A 20,649-nucleotide genomic window follows, 5' to 3' on the forward strand; every position below is an offset into this window, starting at 1 on the left:
ATCCCGGAGGTCCTCAGACTGTCAAAAAAGAAGGGAAAACCCCTCAATTCTTTATACTCAGTTACTCCTCTCCCTGGACGGTAGGTTATGTAATGGCTTTTTTCAAATGTGCTTCACTTTGAACAAAAGTCATGAGAATGGCATGGGCTAAGCAGCCTTTTAAAGAACTGAATCTTGTTTTAAATGTCTTAGGCATCTGATGAAAGATGGTGGAATAAAGCAGGAATACAAAGCCTCCCTGCCTCGTTGTCCAGATAACGCACATTTAAAAACAAAAACACAACCTCAAACAGCCAAAAACGCAGTCACACAAGGTAAGAGGATAGAACTCACTTAAAAAAGTCAAAGAAGGAAACATGCTTCTAGAAAACCATGTGGTTTTGTCCCATCCCAGACCTGGGAGATACGTCCACCAAGAAAATCCTGAGCACTTCACCAGTGCCCTCCAACTCGGGGGCAGCTGCCCGAAGGGATGGGAAGGGCAAGGACTCATCGGAGTGGAGGCTCCGGGGCCTGAGGCCTGCGTGGCAGGAAGCGCTGTCCTTGGCTGGCCATCTTCCTGGTGGGGTGCAGGGTTGACCGGAAGAGCTGGAGACCGTGGGAGGAGCACCCAGGGGAATAAGCCTCCTCACAAGGACCTGCCGAAAGCCCACATCCATATGCCACCCGGATGCCTGTGGCTGAGCGTGCGGCAGGAGCTTCCTGAGGGATATGCTTGCTGCTCCTCTCCTGCTCCCACAGCTTAGAGCACAACAAGGCCTTTACTTTCACTTCCTTCTAGTTGGTGGCTTTCAGATTCTTTGTACCAATATTCCGTGCCCACCACCACCATGCCTCCCCCAGCAATAAGTATCTTTCAAATAAGAAGCCCTTGGGGCTCTCCGCTCGGGCTAGTGTCTCTGCACAGAATCCACCTCTGGTCGGACAGGTAGCTGCCGGTGGGGCTGGTGAGGCAGCCCTCCTGTCACTCCTTTGTCTTCGTCTTTCAGTGAGGGATACGTCAGTCTGAGTCAATGCCCATCCTGACACCAGGTTTCCCTATCTGTAGACAGAAGTCCACTTTATTCCAACTACCATTCCTGATCTTTAGGGGAACAGAGTCTGAAGGTTGAGTAATCAACTATTCCATTCTCTGCCTCTGAGGGGAAACAGCTTTATAAATTCCACAGCCAGTAACTCATTCAGTCCCTTGCCTTTTTTTTAGTAATTCTTTAGGAAAACCAAGCCAAGCCCCCTTCATTATAAGCCAGCACAGGACTGACTGCTCTGAATATTGTCATGTCTGGGTAGGCACGGGCATGCTTCCATGAGCCACGGTTCATGCCACACTCCCCACTGAACGATGGCTTGTTTCCAAATCTCCTCTAGGACACCTGCTGCACAATCTCACCTTTGCCCTCCATCCTCTCCTGGGCCACCACTGCCACCTTTAGGTGCTGATACTCTGAAGAAGTTCTGTGAATGGTGGGCTGGGCTGGGGAATCAAAGTCTTTTAGGGCCAGAGCAGGTTTGGAAACATCATCTTCCTGCCACCTTCCCACCCCCACCCCCAGCAGAGTTGGGCCGCAAACCCATGCCTGCTTCCCCCTCTCCCCACTAGAGTTCCTCTGGACTCTACCATACCTCAATAACCATAAGCAATATTGGATTCTAACCTGCTCACTTCCTTCTGGTACTTGAGTTCTTAAGAATTGATTATGTGGCACTTACAAAAGAAAGTTATGTCAATTCTCAGGATATAAACCTCACAGTCTTCTGCAACTAGAAAAATAATTTTCAAAATTACTGTGGTTTCCTGAATCTTTAGGATGCTTCAACATAGGCTTTTATATTTAGTATCCTATGAATTATATATACAGAGCTATGGGCTGGTGGATAGCTTCCAAGTACTAGAAATTATATTTCCCTCTCTTTTGATCATTAGTTCAAGGTCTTCATCACAAGTGACATCATGTCTCAGAAGCAAAAATAGGTCCCTATTAAGACTAGGCAATGTCTTCTAACAGAGCCGATTTCCTCTTATGCTCTAGTCTCCTCACCTTCCCTAAGCTCTCCAGCCTCAAAGCTCTTTCGTGCTGCTACCTGGAGCCTTAGACAATTAGACTGAGTCTGGCTGGATGCGGTTGGGAGTGTGGCTATCCTGACTGCCTTTCAGTGTATCTTAGAAGACCAAAGGACCCAGGGCTCTGGAAAGTGGCAAGGCGGGCATTATAGCCTGCATGACAGTGGCACAATTCTTATGAACTGGTCATCTGGACCTTAGGCACCGCTGGGTGTGGGAAAAACTTACACCCTGTTAAACCCATTTGGAGTGGGACAAAGCAGCCACCCTTTGCTGAGCATTCAGTACAACGTGCTTCACACACAGTTGCACTTAACACTGAAAAGAACTTGTTGAATGTTCCCCACTTAACACATGAGGGGAGTGAGGTTGAGAGCAGTGGACACTTGTCAAAGGGGCTAGGATTCAAGCTCGTGGGCAGAGTCTTGGGCTCTGCTGTGAGCTCCTATTTGGACAAGTCCTAGAATCCAGTGGCTACCCTGAGGGAGGGGCATTTGGGCACTGGAAGCAGTCATGGCTCTGGATTTGTTACCTGCTGTCAATTTCACACCTGGAATTGATAATGAAAGGAACTGTTAGGAGGCTGAAGTCCTCTATCCCCTTCAGTCTGAAATGAAGGCATTCTCTTTATCTTCTACATACAATGCAAAAATAAAAACAAAATACATTTAACTTCCCTACCCAAAAACAGATAGAAAGCATGGACTTCAGACTTTTTTAGTGGCTAATTGTATCTCTGCAACAGCTGAGGGGAAAGCTTATGAATAAAATACTCTTCTGGGGTTTGGGAACTTTTATGTTTATTTTAAAACTGAGGGAAAGGAAATCATAGAAGCTTTTAGATCCATTACCCCATTAGCAAGTGTCCTTAATCCTTTAGATTTAACTTTATTTACTGAAACCAGAAACCCAAACAGGCGCAATCTGCTGTTTTGGGGAAAACATTTGAATGGAAATTAAGAGACCCGGTTCTAATCCCTGAAATTCTATTAAGTAGTCATTTGATACTTCTAGTAACAGACCACAATTGCACCAGAATGAAATCTGCCATCTCAAAACAGGATGATAATTTCCAACTAGCTCTGCAACTCTAAGGGCCAATGTGTTACCCATCAATCCGTGCCAAAAATAATAATATTACTCCCAAACAAAACCTCCATTCTTTTAAATAGGTTTCTCTTTGATAAATGTGATTTATGTGAATGAGTGATGGATCAACAGGCCTAATCCTTGTAAAGTATTTGGAAACTCACAAAATTTCCAACTATTGAAATTATGGGCAAATTTGTCAAAGGGCAAGAGCTCATCTAGGACTGTTTTATCAAACAGCTGAGGAATTTTTACTGTGATAACTGGTCTTCAGAGATGGCTCCCAGGGAGCCCTACCCCCTGAGTTCACACCCTTCTGTAGACCCTCCCACACTGAATCTGGACTGGCCCTGTGATTAACTTTAACCAAGATAATGTTGTGCCAGTCCTGGGATTATGCCAAAGGAAGTCTTGGTTGGCTTCTAGTTTTGTGCTCTGGAGGAGCCCTGAGCTGCCATTGCTCTCAGTCTCACACTAAATATGTCAGAGTTCAGTATGTCCCATATGGTCCCAGATGCCTTGTCTCCAATGCCATCCTTTGTCCTAACTGAAAAGTGTACATATCAGGGAAAGATAAAAAGCCCTATTGTGGACTCTAGATGCCTTAAAAAAGGCTCCTTGCCACCAAGATTTTGAACTGTCCCTTTGTGTGGCACCCTGGAAATGCCTCATGGCCGAGAGACAGGCTTTCCTTAGGCCAAGAAGGCCGAGTACATGAAATGGCAGGTGCAGTCCTCCACAGGTGCCCTCCAGGGTGGCAGTCGTAGGACAGAGTCCCCATGGAAGTAGGTTTCCTGATGACCACAGCCTTGCAACACCCCCCGGGGCCCTCGTGCATCAGGGCTGTATGCACCTGCCTGCCGATGACAACCTTTGGTGTCCCCTTGTCTGCCAGCACTCCTGGTGTCCTCTTCTGAGTACGCCAAGCCCTTCGGATCTCTCCACATCTGGGAACAGGTTTTCTTCTCCCTCAAATGTCCCTCAGCTGACCCTGAGGCAATGTTAGTTAACTGGCAAAAAACTGAAGATAAGACCCTTTTCATGGAGTTTTTCCATTAAAAAAATGAAACAAAGGAATGAAGATGCAGCAACTGGTATTTTAGGGGAGGTATCCCAGCCCCATGGGCTCCTCAGCGACACCACGCAGCCTGCATCACCAGGTGGCCCAGTGTTCTCTCCTGCCTGAGCTGAGTGAACAGGGAGAACTTCACCACCACTTCCAGAATCTCACACCAAAAAGGCAGGAAGTATTCCAAGAAGAGGCAACACAAAATTTTCCAGGGGAAAACTCAGGAGTGAGCATGGTGATATATTCATGCACGCTATCAAAGAACATGATTCCAATTTCTACCTTTGTCAAATGGGTTCACAGTACCTAATTAAGAGTCTTTTACTGATTATGAAAGGATCTTGTCTCATTTCCAGTGGTTAGCCAACCCTCCTCCCCCGTTCCATCTGAATGTGTGTTTATATGTGATCTGGATTACTGATCCTTGTTTATGTTTCTCAAGCCTCTAAGAGTTAAGAACAAGGTTATCCAAGTCCTGAGAGGTAAAAATTTATTGATTTATACCCTATCAGCATGTTATGATATGGTCACACCTGCTCATACAGCTGACTTTTTCTTAGAGCCAAAAAAGGAATTTTTCTCCCTTTAAAAATACATTTTTTTTTAAAGCAGGAAGAAACATTAAAAAAAAAAAACAAAACATTTTCATATTAAGTGGAAATTAAAAACAATGGCTTTCTTTCCCCCAACTCATGAGAAATAGGGCTGGTCAGCAATAGATCTCCAAGTGCTTCAAATCTGCTCTCAGGCTCTGCCCCCAATTTGTCTGTCTTCCACAGAAACGACTTGTAGAGGGGGAAAAAAAATTAAAACTTCACCAAAACAGCAGCCTAAATACAGATAGAAAATGAAGAGGTAGACTGAACTGTAACTTTTTAACTTATTTGGTAGATTGTGTAAGGTATTTTAATACGTTTAAAATTTTTCAGTGGGATCAGACACTTCTACAACAAATAACTAAACAATAAATGCTTGAAATGCTCCAAACAAAATCTTAGAAATGCCTAAATCACAGTTTGTTTGGCTTTGGGAACTGAAACGTAGAACCAACTTTAGGAATATGCAAGCTGCCTATGCCCTTCAGGAAAAGTCTGCTTTTGTCAAATTCTCTGAATCAAAAGCACGCTAAGACGGATGCTAATGCTTTCCTACCCCTGAAAGCTCCTGCAAGGATCAGTGACAGGAATTGCCTGAGCAGTGAGTAGATTAACCATGAGAAGTCTATTCAATACTAACAATTAAAAAAACAACAAAAATAGGACGGATCAGGGGTATGCTGGAGACAGCTCCTACTGGCTCCTCAGAGCCCGGGGTTGAATTTCAGAATTTTGCCAGCAGCTGTTATTAAAATTAGACTACACGAAGCTAAAAGTGGTTCACTTTAATGAGTATAATTTGTACAGGGTAAGAAATAGTTTAATAATAGATCACATATCAGACTGAATGACAATAAATTTGAGAAATAAGTGGATTAGAATGCAATTCTATTTTTCAAATCATGGTTGAATTGCAATTATAGGTTGGCTATAAGAATTCAGCAAATATCAGTGAAAGCATCCTGGGAGAATCAATTGGCTATATAGAATTTACAATAAAGTATATTTTAGAATTGTATGTTTGTTAATTGTGTTATATAGTCTTATTGGCAAAATTTATAACAAACTTATGTACACTTGTATACATAATCTTTTTCCAGGACAGCAGACTATTAAACATTTATCAGTATGCTACTGAATGGTGAGAATGGGAAGCAAGTTTAAAACCAAATAAGGAAATGTTATTTCGTTTGGTTTTCCAGTCTGTCCTCAGCACCCACCTGCCATGGAGTGCTCTACATAACATGTCCGCAGATGTTAATGCCAAAATAGCTCTAGTAAAACACAAACAGCCCATTCCCACTAAAAATTCAAAGCACTTTACTTGAAAAAAATCAACTTTATTTTTTCTAGGTTAAAAAAAAAATAGAACCAGCTATTAATTTTTGTTGAGAAAATGCTTCTTTTGGTGTTCATATCCAAATTTCTGCAAAGGTGATCTGGTTACTAAAATAATCTGCAATGCATTCATAAACCAGATCCACTTGTGACCAGCCCTTTACAAAAAGTTAATTACAGTTGCCACAGCCTTTACACTCATTCTTATCATACGTTACAACATGCAGATACACAAAGAAAGAAAGACAGGTCAACAAGCTGAAGTAAACATTATGGCATCAGGAAAACTAAAATCCATGTGTATAAAATAAATACAGCCGTGTAACAACTGTAAAGAAAATGAAAGCACTTAATACAACAATAGCAGTTCAATGTATAACTGTTTCATTACCCAATCATGAAGTGTTACTGTAAAATGCATAGACTCCTTACATGTAAAGAATTTGTGCATCACAGTCCTGTGTTCCACAGTTTTACACAATAAAGCCATTCAAAATATGTGTGCATATTTTGCAACTAGAATACACTTAAAAATTTTTTTTGCTCTTTCAACTGTTTTAAAAAAATATTGAATGTAAAAATCCTCAAGTGGAAATTTTGCAGAAAAATGCACATTTATCTTCCATATGGCTACAGTCAACTTCCCCAAACAGTTCAGCACCCTCAGCTTATTCCCAGGGTCCAGTTCCAAATTGCTGGGGATCAATGCAAAATGGTTACAGTAAAGCACCAACCAGTGACTGCTCCAGAGAATACCCAGCCCCTCTGTGATCTAGAAATGTCCGATTTAGGTGGTTTTGGTCCCAGATGTATGTTTTTACCCCCTCATTAAATGAGCCAGTCCACCTGCCACTTTGCCTTTTATGTTACAGATGTAAGGGTTGCACTACACCAAGTAAGACTGACTGTTTTATCCCTCCTTTGTGGCCCAGAGCTGACATGCTCCTAATGGTAACTCTGGAGTGAAGTCCTGTGTAACGAAGAAAATAACTAACTCTTCCTATCCAGCAGTGCAAATAAAATGTCCTTCAATATAAAAATAATCCAATAAACCTACCCATGATTAAAGACTACTTTCTTTGATTAGAACCAGGTCCCACTAGTTCCTAAGAGTCTTTAGGGAAGTGATTGTCAAAAAATATTACTGAGACAAATTCACGAGACGTGAGTAACAGGAGCAAAGAATGAAGAAGCAGTCTTAACACCAATCCAAAAGATATTAACACTAGAATGATGTTGTGAAGTTTACATCTGGTGATTTAACATTTCATTTTCATAAAAAGGCTTGGGAACAATTGCAATACTGCCAACTCTTGAATATGCAGGGATTCCTATTCTAGCCCATGTATTATTTAGGCTTTTGTGTTTCCTCTTCCTGAAGCTGTCTTTCCAAATCTTTCCACTACTCATTAACACAGTCATAAATATATAGGCAAGATAAATTAATAAAAAAGTCAAATTTTGTAAAATTAAAAATAATCCCTAGAATGATAAAAAAAGGTTTGATGAGAACAAAACTTCAAATTCCTAAATACAATTAATTTTTGGCTTACTCTAACTTATTACTGGATTAATTATCCAGTAATCTCTGGTTCCTTTACTATATAAAATTAAGGGTTGGTTGTAACAGTAAAAACTATGACAGTATATCATAGCTTGACAATAAATAGTATGACAGACCTGGTTTCATAGCTGTCTTTAAAAAACAAACAAACTACTATTTAGAGTTGCAACTAATTTGTTTGCCTATCCAAAATACCATTTGCCATTCTATAATTTTCCTTTACCTTCCCCTGGTGTTTAGGTTTCTCCACAGTATCTGTGTATTTCAACTATGGTTTCTGAGTTAAGAGTGAATTGCCGGGGTGGTCGCTTCTGTAGTCAGTGCACCTGCCCAGGTCAAGCAGATGTGGTCTCACTGTGACTCCTGAGACCAGGATCCAGCAGGAAGTTCTCAATCCCCTCTGCTGTTGGAATCTAGGCATAGCAGTTGTGACCAAGAAGTGCTGAGATTCTTCAAGCTACTGGTATAAAACTGGCATGATTTTATTTCCTTTGCCCTTGATAAAATGTATATTCTCTAAACATCTTTTCATTCACTTGGCAAAGAAAGTACAAGCTAGGAATTTCTATGCAATTCTGTACAGGGCATACTGCGGCTTCCCTGATGGCTATGTAAGAACACTGACTCTCTTACATCCCTAGTGAGAGAACTCGAGTTACTGGTAAGGAAGCACTGTCAATGCTCTCAAACATACTTTGCAACAGAAGAGAGAGAAAACATGTTGATAAAAGATCAAAGAGGGATACAGCAGATCAAATACACATCTATTTACAACTCACAGATCTAGTTTCAAAAATTAACTCACACATCTATTGGTATTTGTCACTCTAGAGACTGTTAAAATGACGCTGCGCTTGACGAACAAAGCATTGTATGGAAGAGTCTGTTTATTGTGGACAGTACGTGAAGTAGTATCATGTCCCTTCGGAGCACAGCGATGGCAAAAGTGGCCCTAAACCACATTTACGTACGCATGCATGCATTTCTCTGCTTTTTGACAGGCCAACTGGCCGCTCTACCAGTGGCTTGCTTTAGCAATGAGGAAAAGGATCTGTTAGCTAGGACTGTGCATGCCATCCTTGACAGTGAGCAACTTATGCCCCAGATGGCTGACTAATCTCTCAAATGAACAATTTCAACTCATCTTGGAATCTAGCAGTGTTTGCTGGGGCCTCAAACAGAAGCATCTTTAAGCTTCTATTTGGCTCACTGTCATCATCCATACCTCTAAATTGAGATTGGTTTCGCCTACTCACTGTCACTGAAAAAAACACAGAATGAAATGCTTAGATTAAAAAAAAAAATTGCATCTTATAACAACCACTACCAAGCCAATCATATCAACACTGCCTGCATTTCACCAGTAGCAGTATAATATTCCATGAGGTATTTCGGCTGACACATCATTCTCTTTCACATGTGCACAGAACTAACCTAAAGATGAAGCTGCTATGGGCTTTTATTTGGTGTTGCTTTACCTTCCCCACATAACTGGGAGAAAAGTCACATCTTTTCAGTTTTTTGGTTTATCTAAAAACAGAAAGCTTTAGTCTTAATTTTTTTTCTGGCCTAGTTCTCAAAATTGTCATTTGTCTGATTAGCAACAACAGGGGAGCCTACAATGCTCACATCACACAGAATTACCACTGGCCTACGAGGCGCTTAATGGTCTCAGTCCCAGACCAGAAAGCACGCTCTGTCCCGATGACTGGGAGTGCGCGTGGGGGGCTGAGCCAGGGCCAGCACGTTTGAGAAGAGGGTGGTCCTATCCCACTGTGAGGTCAATCATACGGACATCATGACAAACAGAAAAATTCTAGAAACAGAAACTTGACTTTACCCCATTCAAAACAACCGGAAGAGACTGGGAAGCCTTTTGTGCTGCTCCATCTCCTGGTTATACCATCCGGATGTGGGCAGCACCTTGATGTGATGATAGAACACAGGTTCTGGGGGTGTCATCTGAGAACTTGTCACTATTTGAAGCCAGTGCCTGGCTCTGGTTCTTATTTTTCTAATAAATTATAATATTTTGCCTTAAATTGATCACTGAAATGTTTTACATTAATTTGTCTCAATCATCCCCAAATGCACTTGGTGCTAATAGTATGCAAAAATGGAAAAAAGCCTCTGAGCTAGATGAAAGCCTGACATCAATGTGGCACTGGATGCAGGGGAACGCGGGACAGCATCAGCACACAAATACACAGAGGCTGGGCGGCCTCTCAAGAATCCCACTCACTGATTATGCTTACATTTGTTTTCAAGCTGTATTACTAATCCTTTGCTATATATGCATCTGATAAAAGTGCATTTTGTAAAAGACAGTTATCAATCTATGATACGCCTTCTACCCAAAAAGAGAAATTATGTGACCCCCCCTCATACAAGGGAAAGCCCCAGCACATGTAAACACGGCGCTGGACTGAGCTAGCCTTTACAGAACACGTTCCAGCACGGGAATGTGTCCAGTGGACACTGCTTTTTCCCTTCAGAGCATGCCTGACGCTGCACCTCATTTAGTTACTGAGGATGGGCACGACACTGCAAACAACAGGGAAACAGTCCTTCGGAGGGTGCTGACCAGCTGCCCTCAAGGTTACCAGAAACAGAGCAAGAGTCGGTGGACATGAGGGCACTCTACAGCATGGCCCTACAGAAACTACTAGCTAAGAGGACAACACAACTTTCTGAGCTTGCGCTAGATTATCAAGTATATCTGATGGCAACAGAATTTCTCTCAGATAGTCTTCTAGGATGATTTTATGATTTCCTCTTCTCCAGATGTGATGTTTGCTTAAATATGTGGCAGAGTGTATCTCTTTAAAACATGAAAAGTCCTTAAAACATATTAGCAGGTCATTATATTTACTGATCCTCATTTTAGTAGTTTTAAAATATCCCAAAGGGGGACAATATTAATCCATCCATTGAATTTCCTTTGCTGTTTTTTCATACTCTGATTTGCACATGTAAGATAATGCCCACTTACGGAAGTCTGAGCTCCTACGGTGAGCTTGACAAGTCCTAAAACAGGCAATGGTAAAAGTACCGCATGACGTTGTACCACAGATAGCCTGACAAGAATGCGAAAGACTGTATGAGAAATAGCCACATGTTGCTGAGGGTCATCTCCCTGGCAACAGCTTCCTCATGGCCCTTTTGAGGTGGGAAGGCCCCTGAAAGACACGACAGAAACATTAATTTGTTTTACTGTGTGGTAGGTCTCCTGAAACAAAAGTTGAGTATTAGTTTAATCAGACTTTTGTTTTGTAAAGTGTCCTCTGTGTCTTCCCTTTGCCCTTGAAGAGAGATCCCATTTGAAAGGCAGTTTTTAAACTTCTGAGCCTCTTCCTGCCTCTGAGCCTTTGCCTTGAGTCTCTTCTCTCCTGGAAGGCTTTTCCTCCACCTCAGTGAAGGGCAGGGTCACCTGCATTCTTCCATTATCAGAAAGACCCCACTGCCTCCCCACCCCGGTCAGTCACTCTCCGCTCCTGTTTACTTCCTGGGCACTTTTCACAATCTGTCATGATCCTGACCTATCTTTTTTTTTTCTCTCCACACCTGTTTACTGTCTGTCTTCTGCTGGAATATACACTGCATGAAAGCAGGCACTCTGGCTGCCTTATTTCCCATAGTATCCCTAGAGATTTCCACAGTGGCCAAGCCACAGGATGTGTGAAATCAGTATTAAATAATTTCCCAAAGAGCATAACTTGCACCTGTTTCTCTATTTACAAGTGAAATGTCTGAGCCTCAAAATAGTGGTTGTAAGCTATATCTTAATAATAAAAAGGAGAAATAAAGTAAACACGTTTTATTTTCTGGTTAGGAAAGCTAGACAGACCACTTCAGAGCAGTATTACCTAAGGTCATCTTGATAAGTCTTCAGCATTTCAAGCAGTCTTTGCCCTTGCTGATAATCCCCTAGGGTAAGCTGATTCCTGAAGGGATTTGCTTCCCACAAGCAATTTACAGAGAACACTTTCAGGTTTCCAGGTCTAGTATGCAAATAGCTTTCTTAAAAAGAGGCTTCCATTATTGTTGCTACAATTTAGGCCAAATCTCATAAAGCAAGAGAGGGAGATTGAAAAGAAGAGAAATCTTGTTGGTTTCTTAGTCGCCTCATGACTGTTTACACATTCATCCTGCCTTATCTTTATAAGGAAAATCTGAGAATAAGACCAAGGATGGCAAATGGCGAAGCAGGAGCATCTTGTCTAATCAGTCTCACTATAGGAATTCTAAAGACATACAGTGTGTGACTCCTGTGAGGTTAACATGCCCTCCACACACTCCACAGCCCCGGAGTCAGAAAGCTAAGATCAGTGAGGAATCCTGTTGAGGACAAAGTGAAATAACCCTAAACACAAAAGCAGTAACACTAAAGGTAATTAACAGCATCAGCCTTTGCTCAACATGAGGACTCTGACAGGCTGATTTAACACGAACACTTAATTCTGTACCAAAAAAGACTAAGTGGGAAAAAATGTACCTCTGTTAATCTAAAATCCCATGGCCATCCTCAGACCTGAGAAAACTTTCTCTTCACTTTTTTTCCCAATCATTGGCTCTAGAAAATAGGGAATATGTTCCAACACCACCCGTGGATTCCTGAAACACAGATAGTACTGAAACCTATTACATACTGGTTTTTCCTATACATACACACTTATGATAAAGTTTAATTTGTAACTTAGGCATAGTAAGAGATAACAATAATAATAAAATAGAACAATTAAAACATACTGTCACAAAAGTTACAGTGACAGTGTGGTCTCTCCTCAAAAACTCTTTCTGTTCTGTGGTCACCCTTCTTGTGATGATGGGAGATGATAAAACGCCTCCATGAGGAGATAAAGGGAGGTGGATGACCAGGCGCTGGGCCGTAGCATTAAGGCACTGCTGACCTGGTGTGTCAGGAGGATCATCTGCTTGGGGACCACGGTTCAGAACAGGTAACCGAAACCACGGGGAAGGGGCACCCCTGTGGGAGTGCCTGGTATTCTACCAATGTCAATTTCCTTCTTTCCTAACTTTCTTCCTCTTTCCTCCTCCCCTCCTATGCCTTTTTCACTGCATTGCAGTTTTCAAAGGAGAATATTAAATATAGGAAAGGGACTTATGGGCAAATGGAATTTTTTTCCCAAGAAAAAAATTATGGATAGAAGGGGCGGAAGATGGCGGCGTGAGTAGAGCAGCGGAAATCTCCTCCCAAAACAACATATATCTATGAAAATATAACAAAGACAACCCTTCCTAGAATAAAGACCAGAGGACACAGGACAATATCCAGACCACATCCACACCTGAGAGAACCCAGCGCCTCGTGAAGGGGGTAAGATACAAGCCCCGGCCCGGCGGGAGCCGAGCGCCCCTCCCCCCAGCTCCCGGCGGGAGAAGAGCAGGCAGAGCGGGAGGGAGACGGAGCCCAGGGCTGCCGAACACCCAGCCCCAGCCATCCGGGCCAGAGCGCAGGGCCCTGGATGCTAGGGAAAACAGGGCAGCAAGAACAGTGAGCGGGCACTGGAGGCTGGGCGACAGAGGACATAAGAAAAGCGCGCAACCATTTTTTTTTTTTTTTTTTGCTTTTTTGCTGCTTTGTTTTGGCGAGCGCTTTTTGGAAGTCTTAAAGGGACAGGGACCCCAATATTAGGGAAACAGGGCAGAAAGACCGGTGAGCAGAGGCCTGAGGCTGGCACCGGAGAATAAAGAAAAACGAACGACCACCTTTTTTTTTTTTAATTAAAAAAATTTTTTTTTTTTTTTTAATTAAAAAAATTTTTTTTCTTGTTTTTTTTTGTGGTCGTTGTTTTGTTTTGGCGGGTGCTTTTTGGAAGTCTTAAAGGGGCAGGGCGGGCCACTTAATCCAGAGGTAGGGAATCCGGGATCTCTGGGCACCCTAACCCCTGGGCTGCAGGGAGCAGGGAGGCCCCTTACGGAGATAAATAGCCTCCCAGCAGCTCCTGCTCCAACGCGACTCCACCATTTTGGAGTAGCGGCCCGAGCCAGGCCACGCCCACAGCAACAGCGGAGATTAACTCCATAGCAGCCGGGCAGGAAGCAGAAACCCTGTCTGCGCGCAGCTGCGCAGCACAAGCCACTAGAGGTCGCTGTTCTCCCAGGAGAGGAGGGCCACAAACCAACAAGAAAGGAAGTCCTTCCAGCCGTCACTCGTCCCAGTTCTGCAGACTATTCCTATCACCATGAAAAGGCAAAGCTACAGGCAGACAAAGATCACAGAGACAACACCAGAGAAGGAGACAGACCTAACCAGTCTTCCTGACAAAGAATTCAAAATAAGAATCATAAACATGCTGACAGAGATGCAGAGAAACACGCAAGAAAAATGGGATGAAGTCCGGAAAGAGATCACAGATGCCAGAAAGGAGATCGCAGAAATGAAACAAACTCTGGAAGGGTTTATAAGCAGAATGGATAGAATGCAAGAGGCCATTGATGGAATTGAAATCAGAGAACAGGAACGCATAGAAGCTGACATAGAGAGAGACAAAAGGATCTCCAGGAATGAAACAATATTAAGAGAACTGTGTGACCAATCTAAAAGGAGCAATATCCGTATTATAGGGGTCCCAGAAGAAGAAGAGAGAGGCAAAGAGATGGAAAGTATCTTAGAAGAAATAATTGCTGAAAACTTCCCCACACTGGGGGAGGAAGTAATCAAACAGACCACGGAAATACACAGAACCCCCAACAGAAAGGATCCAAGAAGGGCAACACCAAGACACATAATAATTAAAATGGCAAAGATCAAGGACAAGGAAAGAGTGTTAAAGGCAGCTAGAGAGAAAAAGGTCACCTATAAAGGGAAACCCATCAGGCTAACGTCAGATTTCTCAACAGAAACCCTACAGGCCAGAAGAGAATGGCATGATATATTTAATACAATGAAACAGAAGGGCCTTGAACCAAGGATACTGTATCCAGCACGACTATCATTCAAATATGACGGTGGGATTAAACAATTCCCAGACAAACAAAAGCTGAGGGAATTTGCTTTCCACAAACCACCTCTACAGAACATCTTACAGGGACTGCTCTAGATGGGAGCACTCCTAGAAAGAGCACAGCACAAAACACCCAACATATGAAGAATCGAGGAGGAGGAACAAGAAGGGAGAGAAGAAAAGAATCTCCAGACAGTGTATATAACAGCTCAATAAGCGAGCTAAGTTAGGCAGTAAGATACTAAAGAGGCTAACCTTGAACCTTTGGTAACCACGAATTTAAAGCCTGCAATGGCAATAAGTACATATCTTTCAATAGTCACCCTAAATGTTAATGGGTTGAATGCACCAATCAAAAGACACAGAGTAACAGAATGGATAAAAAAGCAAGACCCATCTATATGCTGCTTACAAGAAACTCACCTCAAACCCAAAGACATGTACAGACTAAAAGTCAAGGGATGGAAAAACATATTTCAAGCAAACAACAGTGAGAAGAAAGCAGGGGTTGCAGTACTAATATCAGACAAAATAGACTTCAAAACAAAGAAAGTAACAAGAGATAAAGAAGGACACTACATAATGATAAAGGGCTCAGTCAAACAAGAGGATATAACCATTCTAAATATATATGCACCCAACACAGGAGCACCAGCATATGTGAAACAAATACTAACAGAACTAAAGGGGGATACGGACTGCAATGCATTCATTCTAGGAGACTTCAACACACCACTCACCCCAAAGGATAGATCCACTGGGCAGAAAATAAGTAAGGACACGGAAGCACTGAACAACACAGTAGAGCAGATGGACCTAATAGACATCTATAGAACTCTACATCCAAAAGCAGCGGGATATACATTCTTCTCAAGTGCACATGGAACATTCTCCAGAATAGACCACATACTAGGCCACAAAAAGAGCCTCAGAAAATTCCAAAAGATTGAAATCCTACCAACCAACTTTTCAGACCACAAAGGCATAAAACTAGAAATAAACTGTACAAAGAAAGCAAAGAGGCTCACGAACACATGGAGACTTAACAACACGCTCCTAAATAATCAATGGATCAATGACCAAATCAAAATGGAGATCCAGCAATATATGGAAACAAATGACAACAACAACACTAAGCCCCAACTTCTGTGGGACACAGCAAAAGCAGTCTTAAGAGGAAAGTATATAGCAATCCAAGCATATTTAAAAAAGGAAGAGCAATCCCAAATGAATGGTCTAATGTCACAATTATCGAAATTGGAAAAAGAAGAACAGATGAGGCCTAAGGTCAGCAGAAGGAGGGACATAATAAAGATCAGAGAAGAAATAAATAAAATTGAGAAGAATAAAACAATAGCAAAAATCAATGAAACCAAGAGCTGGTTCTTCGAGAAAATAAACAAAATAGATAAGCCTCTAGCCAGACTTATTAAGAAGAAAAGAGAGTCAACACAAATCAACAGTATCAGAAACGAGAAAGGAAAAATCACGACGGACCCCACGGAAATGCAAAGAATTATTGGAGAATACTATGAAAACCTATATGCTAACAAGCTGGGAAACCTAGGAGAAATGGACAACTTCCTAGAAAAATATAACCTTCCAAGATTGACCCAGGAAGAAACAGAAAATCTAAACAGACCAATTACCGTCAACAAAACTGAAGCGGTAATCAAAAAACTACCAAAGAACAAAACCCCCGGGCCAGATGGATTTACCTCGGAATTTTATCAGACATACAGGGAAGACATAATACCCATTCTCCTTAAAGTTTTCCAAAAAATAGAGGAGGAGGGGATACTCCCAAACTCATTCTATGAAGCTAACATCACCCTAATACCAAAACCAGGCAAAGACCCCACCAAAAAAGAAAACTACAGACCAATATCCCTGATGAACGTAGATGCAAAAATACTCAACAAAATATTAGTAAACCGAATTCAAAAATACATCAAAAGGATCATACACCATGACCAAGTGGGATTCATTCCAGGGATGCAAGGATGGTACAACATTCGAAAGTCCATCAACATCATCCACCACATCAACAAAAAGAAAGACAAAAACCACATGATCATCTCCATAGATGCTGAAAAAGCATTTGACAAAGTTCAACATCCATTCATGTTAAAAACTCTCAGCAAAATGGGAATAGAGGGCAAGTACCTCAACATAATAAAGGCCATCTATGATAAACCCACAGCCAACATTATATTGAACAGCGAGAAGCTGAAAGCATTTCCTCTGAGATCGGGAACTAGACAGGGATGCCCACTCTCTCCACTGTTATTTAACATAGTACTGGAGGTCCTAGCCACGGCAATCAGACAAAATAAAGAAATACAAGGAATCCAGATTGGTAAAGAAGAAGTTAAACTGTCACTATTTGCAGATGACATGATACTGTACATAAAAAACCCTAAAGACTCCACCCCAAAACTACTAGAACTGATATCGGAATACAGCAAAGTTGCAGGATACAAAATCAACACACAGAAATCTGTGGCTTTCCTATATACTAACAATGAACCAACAGAGAGAGAAATCAGGAAAACAACTCCATTCACAATTGCATCAAAAAAAATAAAATACCTAGGAATAAACCTAACCAAAGAAGTGAAAGACTTATACTCTGAAAACTACAAGTCACTCTTAAGAGAAATTAAAGGGGACACTAACAGATGGAAACTCATCCCATGCTCGTGGCTAGGAAGAATTAATATCGTCAAAATGGCCATCCTGCCCAAAGCAATATACAGATTTGATGCAATCCCTATGAAACTACCAGCAACATTCTTCAATGAACTGGATCAAATAATTCAAAAATTCATATGGAACCACCAAAGACCCCGAATAGCCAAAGCAATCCTGAGAAAGAAGAATAAAGTAGGGGGGATCTCACTCCCCAACTTCAAGCTCTATTATAAAGCCATAGTAATCAAGACAATTTGGTACTGGCACAAGAACAGAGCCACAGACCAATGGAACAGACTAGAGAATCCAGACATTAACCCAGACATATATGGTCAATTAATATTTGATAAAGGAGCCATGGACATACAATGGCGAAATGACAGTCTCTTCAACAGGTGGTGCTGGCAAAACTGGACAGCTACATGTAGGAGAATGAAACTGGACCATTGTCTAACCCCATATACAAAAGTAAACTCAAAATGGATCAAAGACCTGAATGTAAGCCATGAAACCATTAAACTCTTGGAAGAAAACATAGGCGAAAACCTCTTAGACATAAACATGAGTGACCTCTTCTTGAACATATCTCCCCGGGCAAGGAAAACAACAGCAAAAATGGGTAAGTGGGACTATATTAAGCTGAAAAGCTTCTATACAGCAAAAGACACCATCAATAGAACAAGAAGGATCCCTACAGTATGGGAGAATATATTTGAAAATGACACATCCGATAAAGGCTTGACGTCCAGAATATATAAGGAGCTCTCACGCCTCAACAAACAAAAAACAAATAACCCAATTAAAAAATGGGCAGAGGAACTGAACAGACAGTTCTCCAAAAAAGAAATACAGATGGCCAACAGACACATGAAAAGATGCTCCACATCGCTAATTATCAGAGAAATGCAAATTAAAACTACAATGAGGTATCACCTCACACCAGTAAGGATGGCTGCCATCCAAAAGACAAACAACAACAAATGTTGGCGAGGCTGTGGAGAAAGGGGAACCCTCCTACACTGCTGGTGGGAATGTAAGTTAGTTCAACCATTGTGGAAAGCAGTATGGAGGTACATCAAAATGCTCAAAACAGACTTACCATTTGACCCAGGAATTCCACTCCTAGGAATTTACCCTAAGAATGCAGCAATCAAGTTTGAGAAAGACAGATGCACCCCTATGTTTATTGCAGCACTATTTACAATAGCCAAGAATTGGAAGCAACCTAAATGTCCATCAATAGATGAATGGATAAAGAAGATGTGGTACATATACACAATGGAATACTACTCAGCTATAAGAAAAGGGCAAATCCAATCATTTGCAGCAACATGGATGGAGCTGGAGGGTATTATGCTCAGTGAAACAAGCCAAGCGGAGAAAGAGAAATACCAAATGATTTCACTTATCTGTGGAATATAAGAACAAAGGAAAAACTGAAGGAACAAAACAGCAGCAGAATCACAGAACTCAAGAATGGACTAACAGGTACCAAAGGGAAAGGGACTGGGGAGGATGGGTGGGTAGGGAGGGATAAGGGGGGGAGAAGTAGGGGGGTATTAAGATTAACATGCATGGGGGGGTAGGAGAAAAGGGAGGGCTGTACAACACAGAGAAGGCAAGTAGTGATTCTACAACATTTTGCTATGCTGATGGACAGTGACTGTAAAGGGGTTTATAGGGAAGACCTGGTATAGGGGAGAGCCTAGTAAACATAATATTCGTCATGTAAGTGTAGATTAGTGATAGCAAAAAAAAAAAAAAAAAAAAAAAAAGGGCAGTTCCTGTGTGGTAACCTCCAACGAGTTCTACACAAGGGTATAAAGGGCATATAAAAGTGTAGGCAAAGGGTCTGTTTGTGTTTATACAGAGGATCAAAGCCTAATTGGGCTACCCCGAAAATGAACTAAGATACGATATGAAAAAGAACTTCCAACATCTGCACCCTCTGGAAGACTCATGCCAGAAGATGATCATCAAAAAACCCCAACAAAGATCCACGCACTGCTACAGCTGTAGATGCACTCATCCCACCAGTTCCTGGACCTGCCATGGGAATGAGGAAGGAGATATCTAAGCTGGCCTGTGCATACAGTAAAACAACAAAATTGGACTGGATCTATACTGTTGGAACTCAACCAAGAATTTGGAGAAGTGCAAATTGTAGCGCTCCAAAGTCTTACAACTACAAACTATTTATTGTTAAAAGAACATATGGCATGTGAACAGTCCCCAGGAATGGGTTGTTTTAATTTGTCTGATTTCTCTCAGACTGTTCAAGTTCATTTGGACAATATCCACCATATCATAGATAAGTTTTCACAAATGCCTAAGGTGCCTAACTGGTTTTCTTGGTTACACTGCAGATGGCTGGTAATTACAGATATGCTTTGGTTATGTAACTATACTCCTATTATGTTAATGTGTGTGTGCAATTTAAGTAGTAGCTTAAAACCTATACATGCTGAAGTTACTCTACAAGAAGATATATCAAAGAAATAATCAATCTTCCCATGTTTTCTTCCGCCTGCTACTTCTATAGCTTTTCTTCTTCCTTCCTAATTACAACCCTTAAATAGAATTCGTGCCTCATATCAAATTTACCGAGTATCATAATTCTTCCAAGTGGTAAAGATACCTCAAGACAAATGCTGGGCATAGAAGCCACAGGGCATAAATATGCAAAGAAGTAAAAAGCTAACCTTTTCAAACAATAAGGCTTCTCTCTCACTTACCAACTTCACATTTCCCTGTATGGCCCCGGAAGATGACTGGTTAGCCAGAGACGGGTAAGATTCCTCAAGGGAGGAACAACCTAAGACAGGCACAGTCGCAGGGGGGCCATCAGGTGAGAAATTGGGGATCAACAGAGGTGAGGCTTAGAACCTCACCCCCCCGTTCTGAGAGAAATCTTCTGCATACGTGGATGTTTTATTGCCCTGGTCTAGCTTGGATTAACACATAGTCTACAGGCACACACCTGATCATCTACATGTGCTCTCTTACAACACTAAACTATGTTTTCTACCTTTATCTTGTATCTACCTACCACTTCAGCATTTTATTAAAAATAATAATAATAAAGAGAGAAATGTGGTATCCACATATAAATCAAGTATAAAAACCAAATGAGTATTCATATTTGAACTGTTTATAGTTCATAATGCATGAGCAAAACCGAAAGTTTCTGTGATGACTGCCCTTGTACTGTTCACTATGTAACTTATTCATTATGTAAGAATTTGTTCTACATGTAAAAACTTGTTTGT

General features: G+C 41.5%; 1 protein-coding gene across 5 annotated transcripts in view; it reads right to left on the reverse strand.

Annotated features, from left to right (window-relative positions):
• Positions 1–4,693: 4,693 nt before the first annotated feature.
• LPGAT1 (lysophosphatidylglycerol acyltransferase 1) overlaps positions 4,694–20,649 on the reverse strand; it is an 84,729-nt gene continuing 68,773 nt past the window's right edge. For 4 of the 5 annotated variants that reach the window (XM_057507993.1, XM_036912473.2, XM_036912477.2 and 1 more), the window contains one exon: positions 6,136–10,897. In XM_057507993.1, the coding sequence (XP_057363976.1) occupies positions 10,746–10,897 (152 nt within the window). In that variant the 3' untranslated portion in view covers positions 6,136–10,745. Of the gene's footprint in view, positions 5,051–6,135; positions 10,898–20,649 lie in introns of those variants that run through there. The other variant, XM_036912475.2, reaches the window with a different exon arrangement.

Source organism: Manis pentadactyla, chromosome 9 (genome assembly GCF_030020395.1).
Source record: "Manis pentadactyla isolate mManPen7 chromosome 9, mManPen7.hap1, whole genome shotgun sequence".
Taxonomy (NCBI): Eukaryota; Metazoa; Chordata; class Mammalia; order Pholidota; family Manidae; genus Manis; species Manis pentadactyla.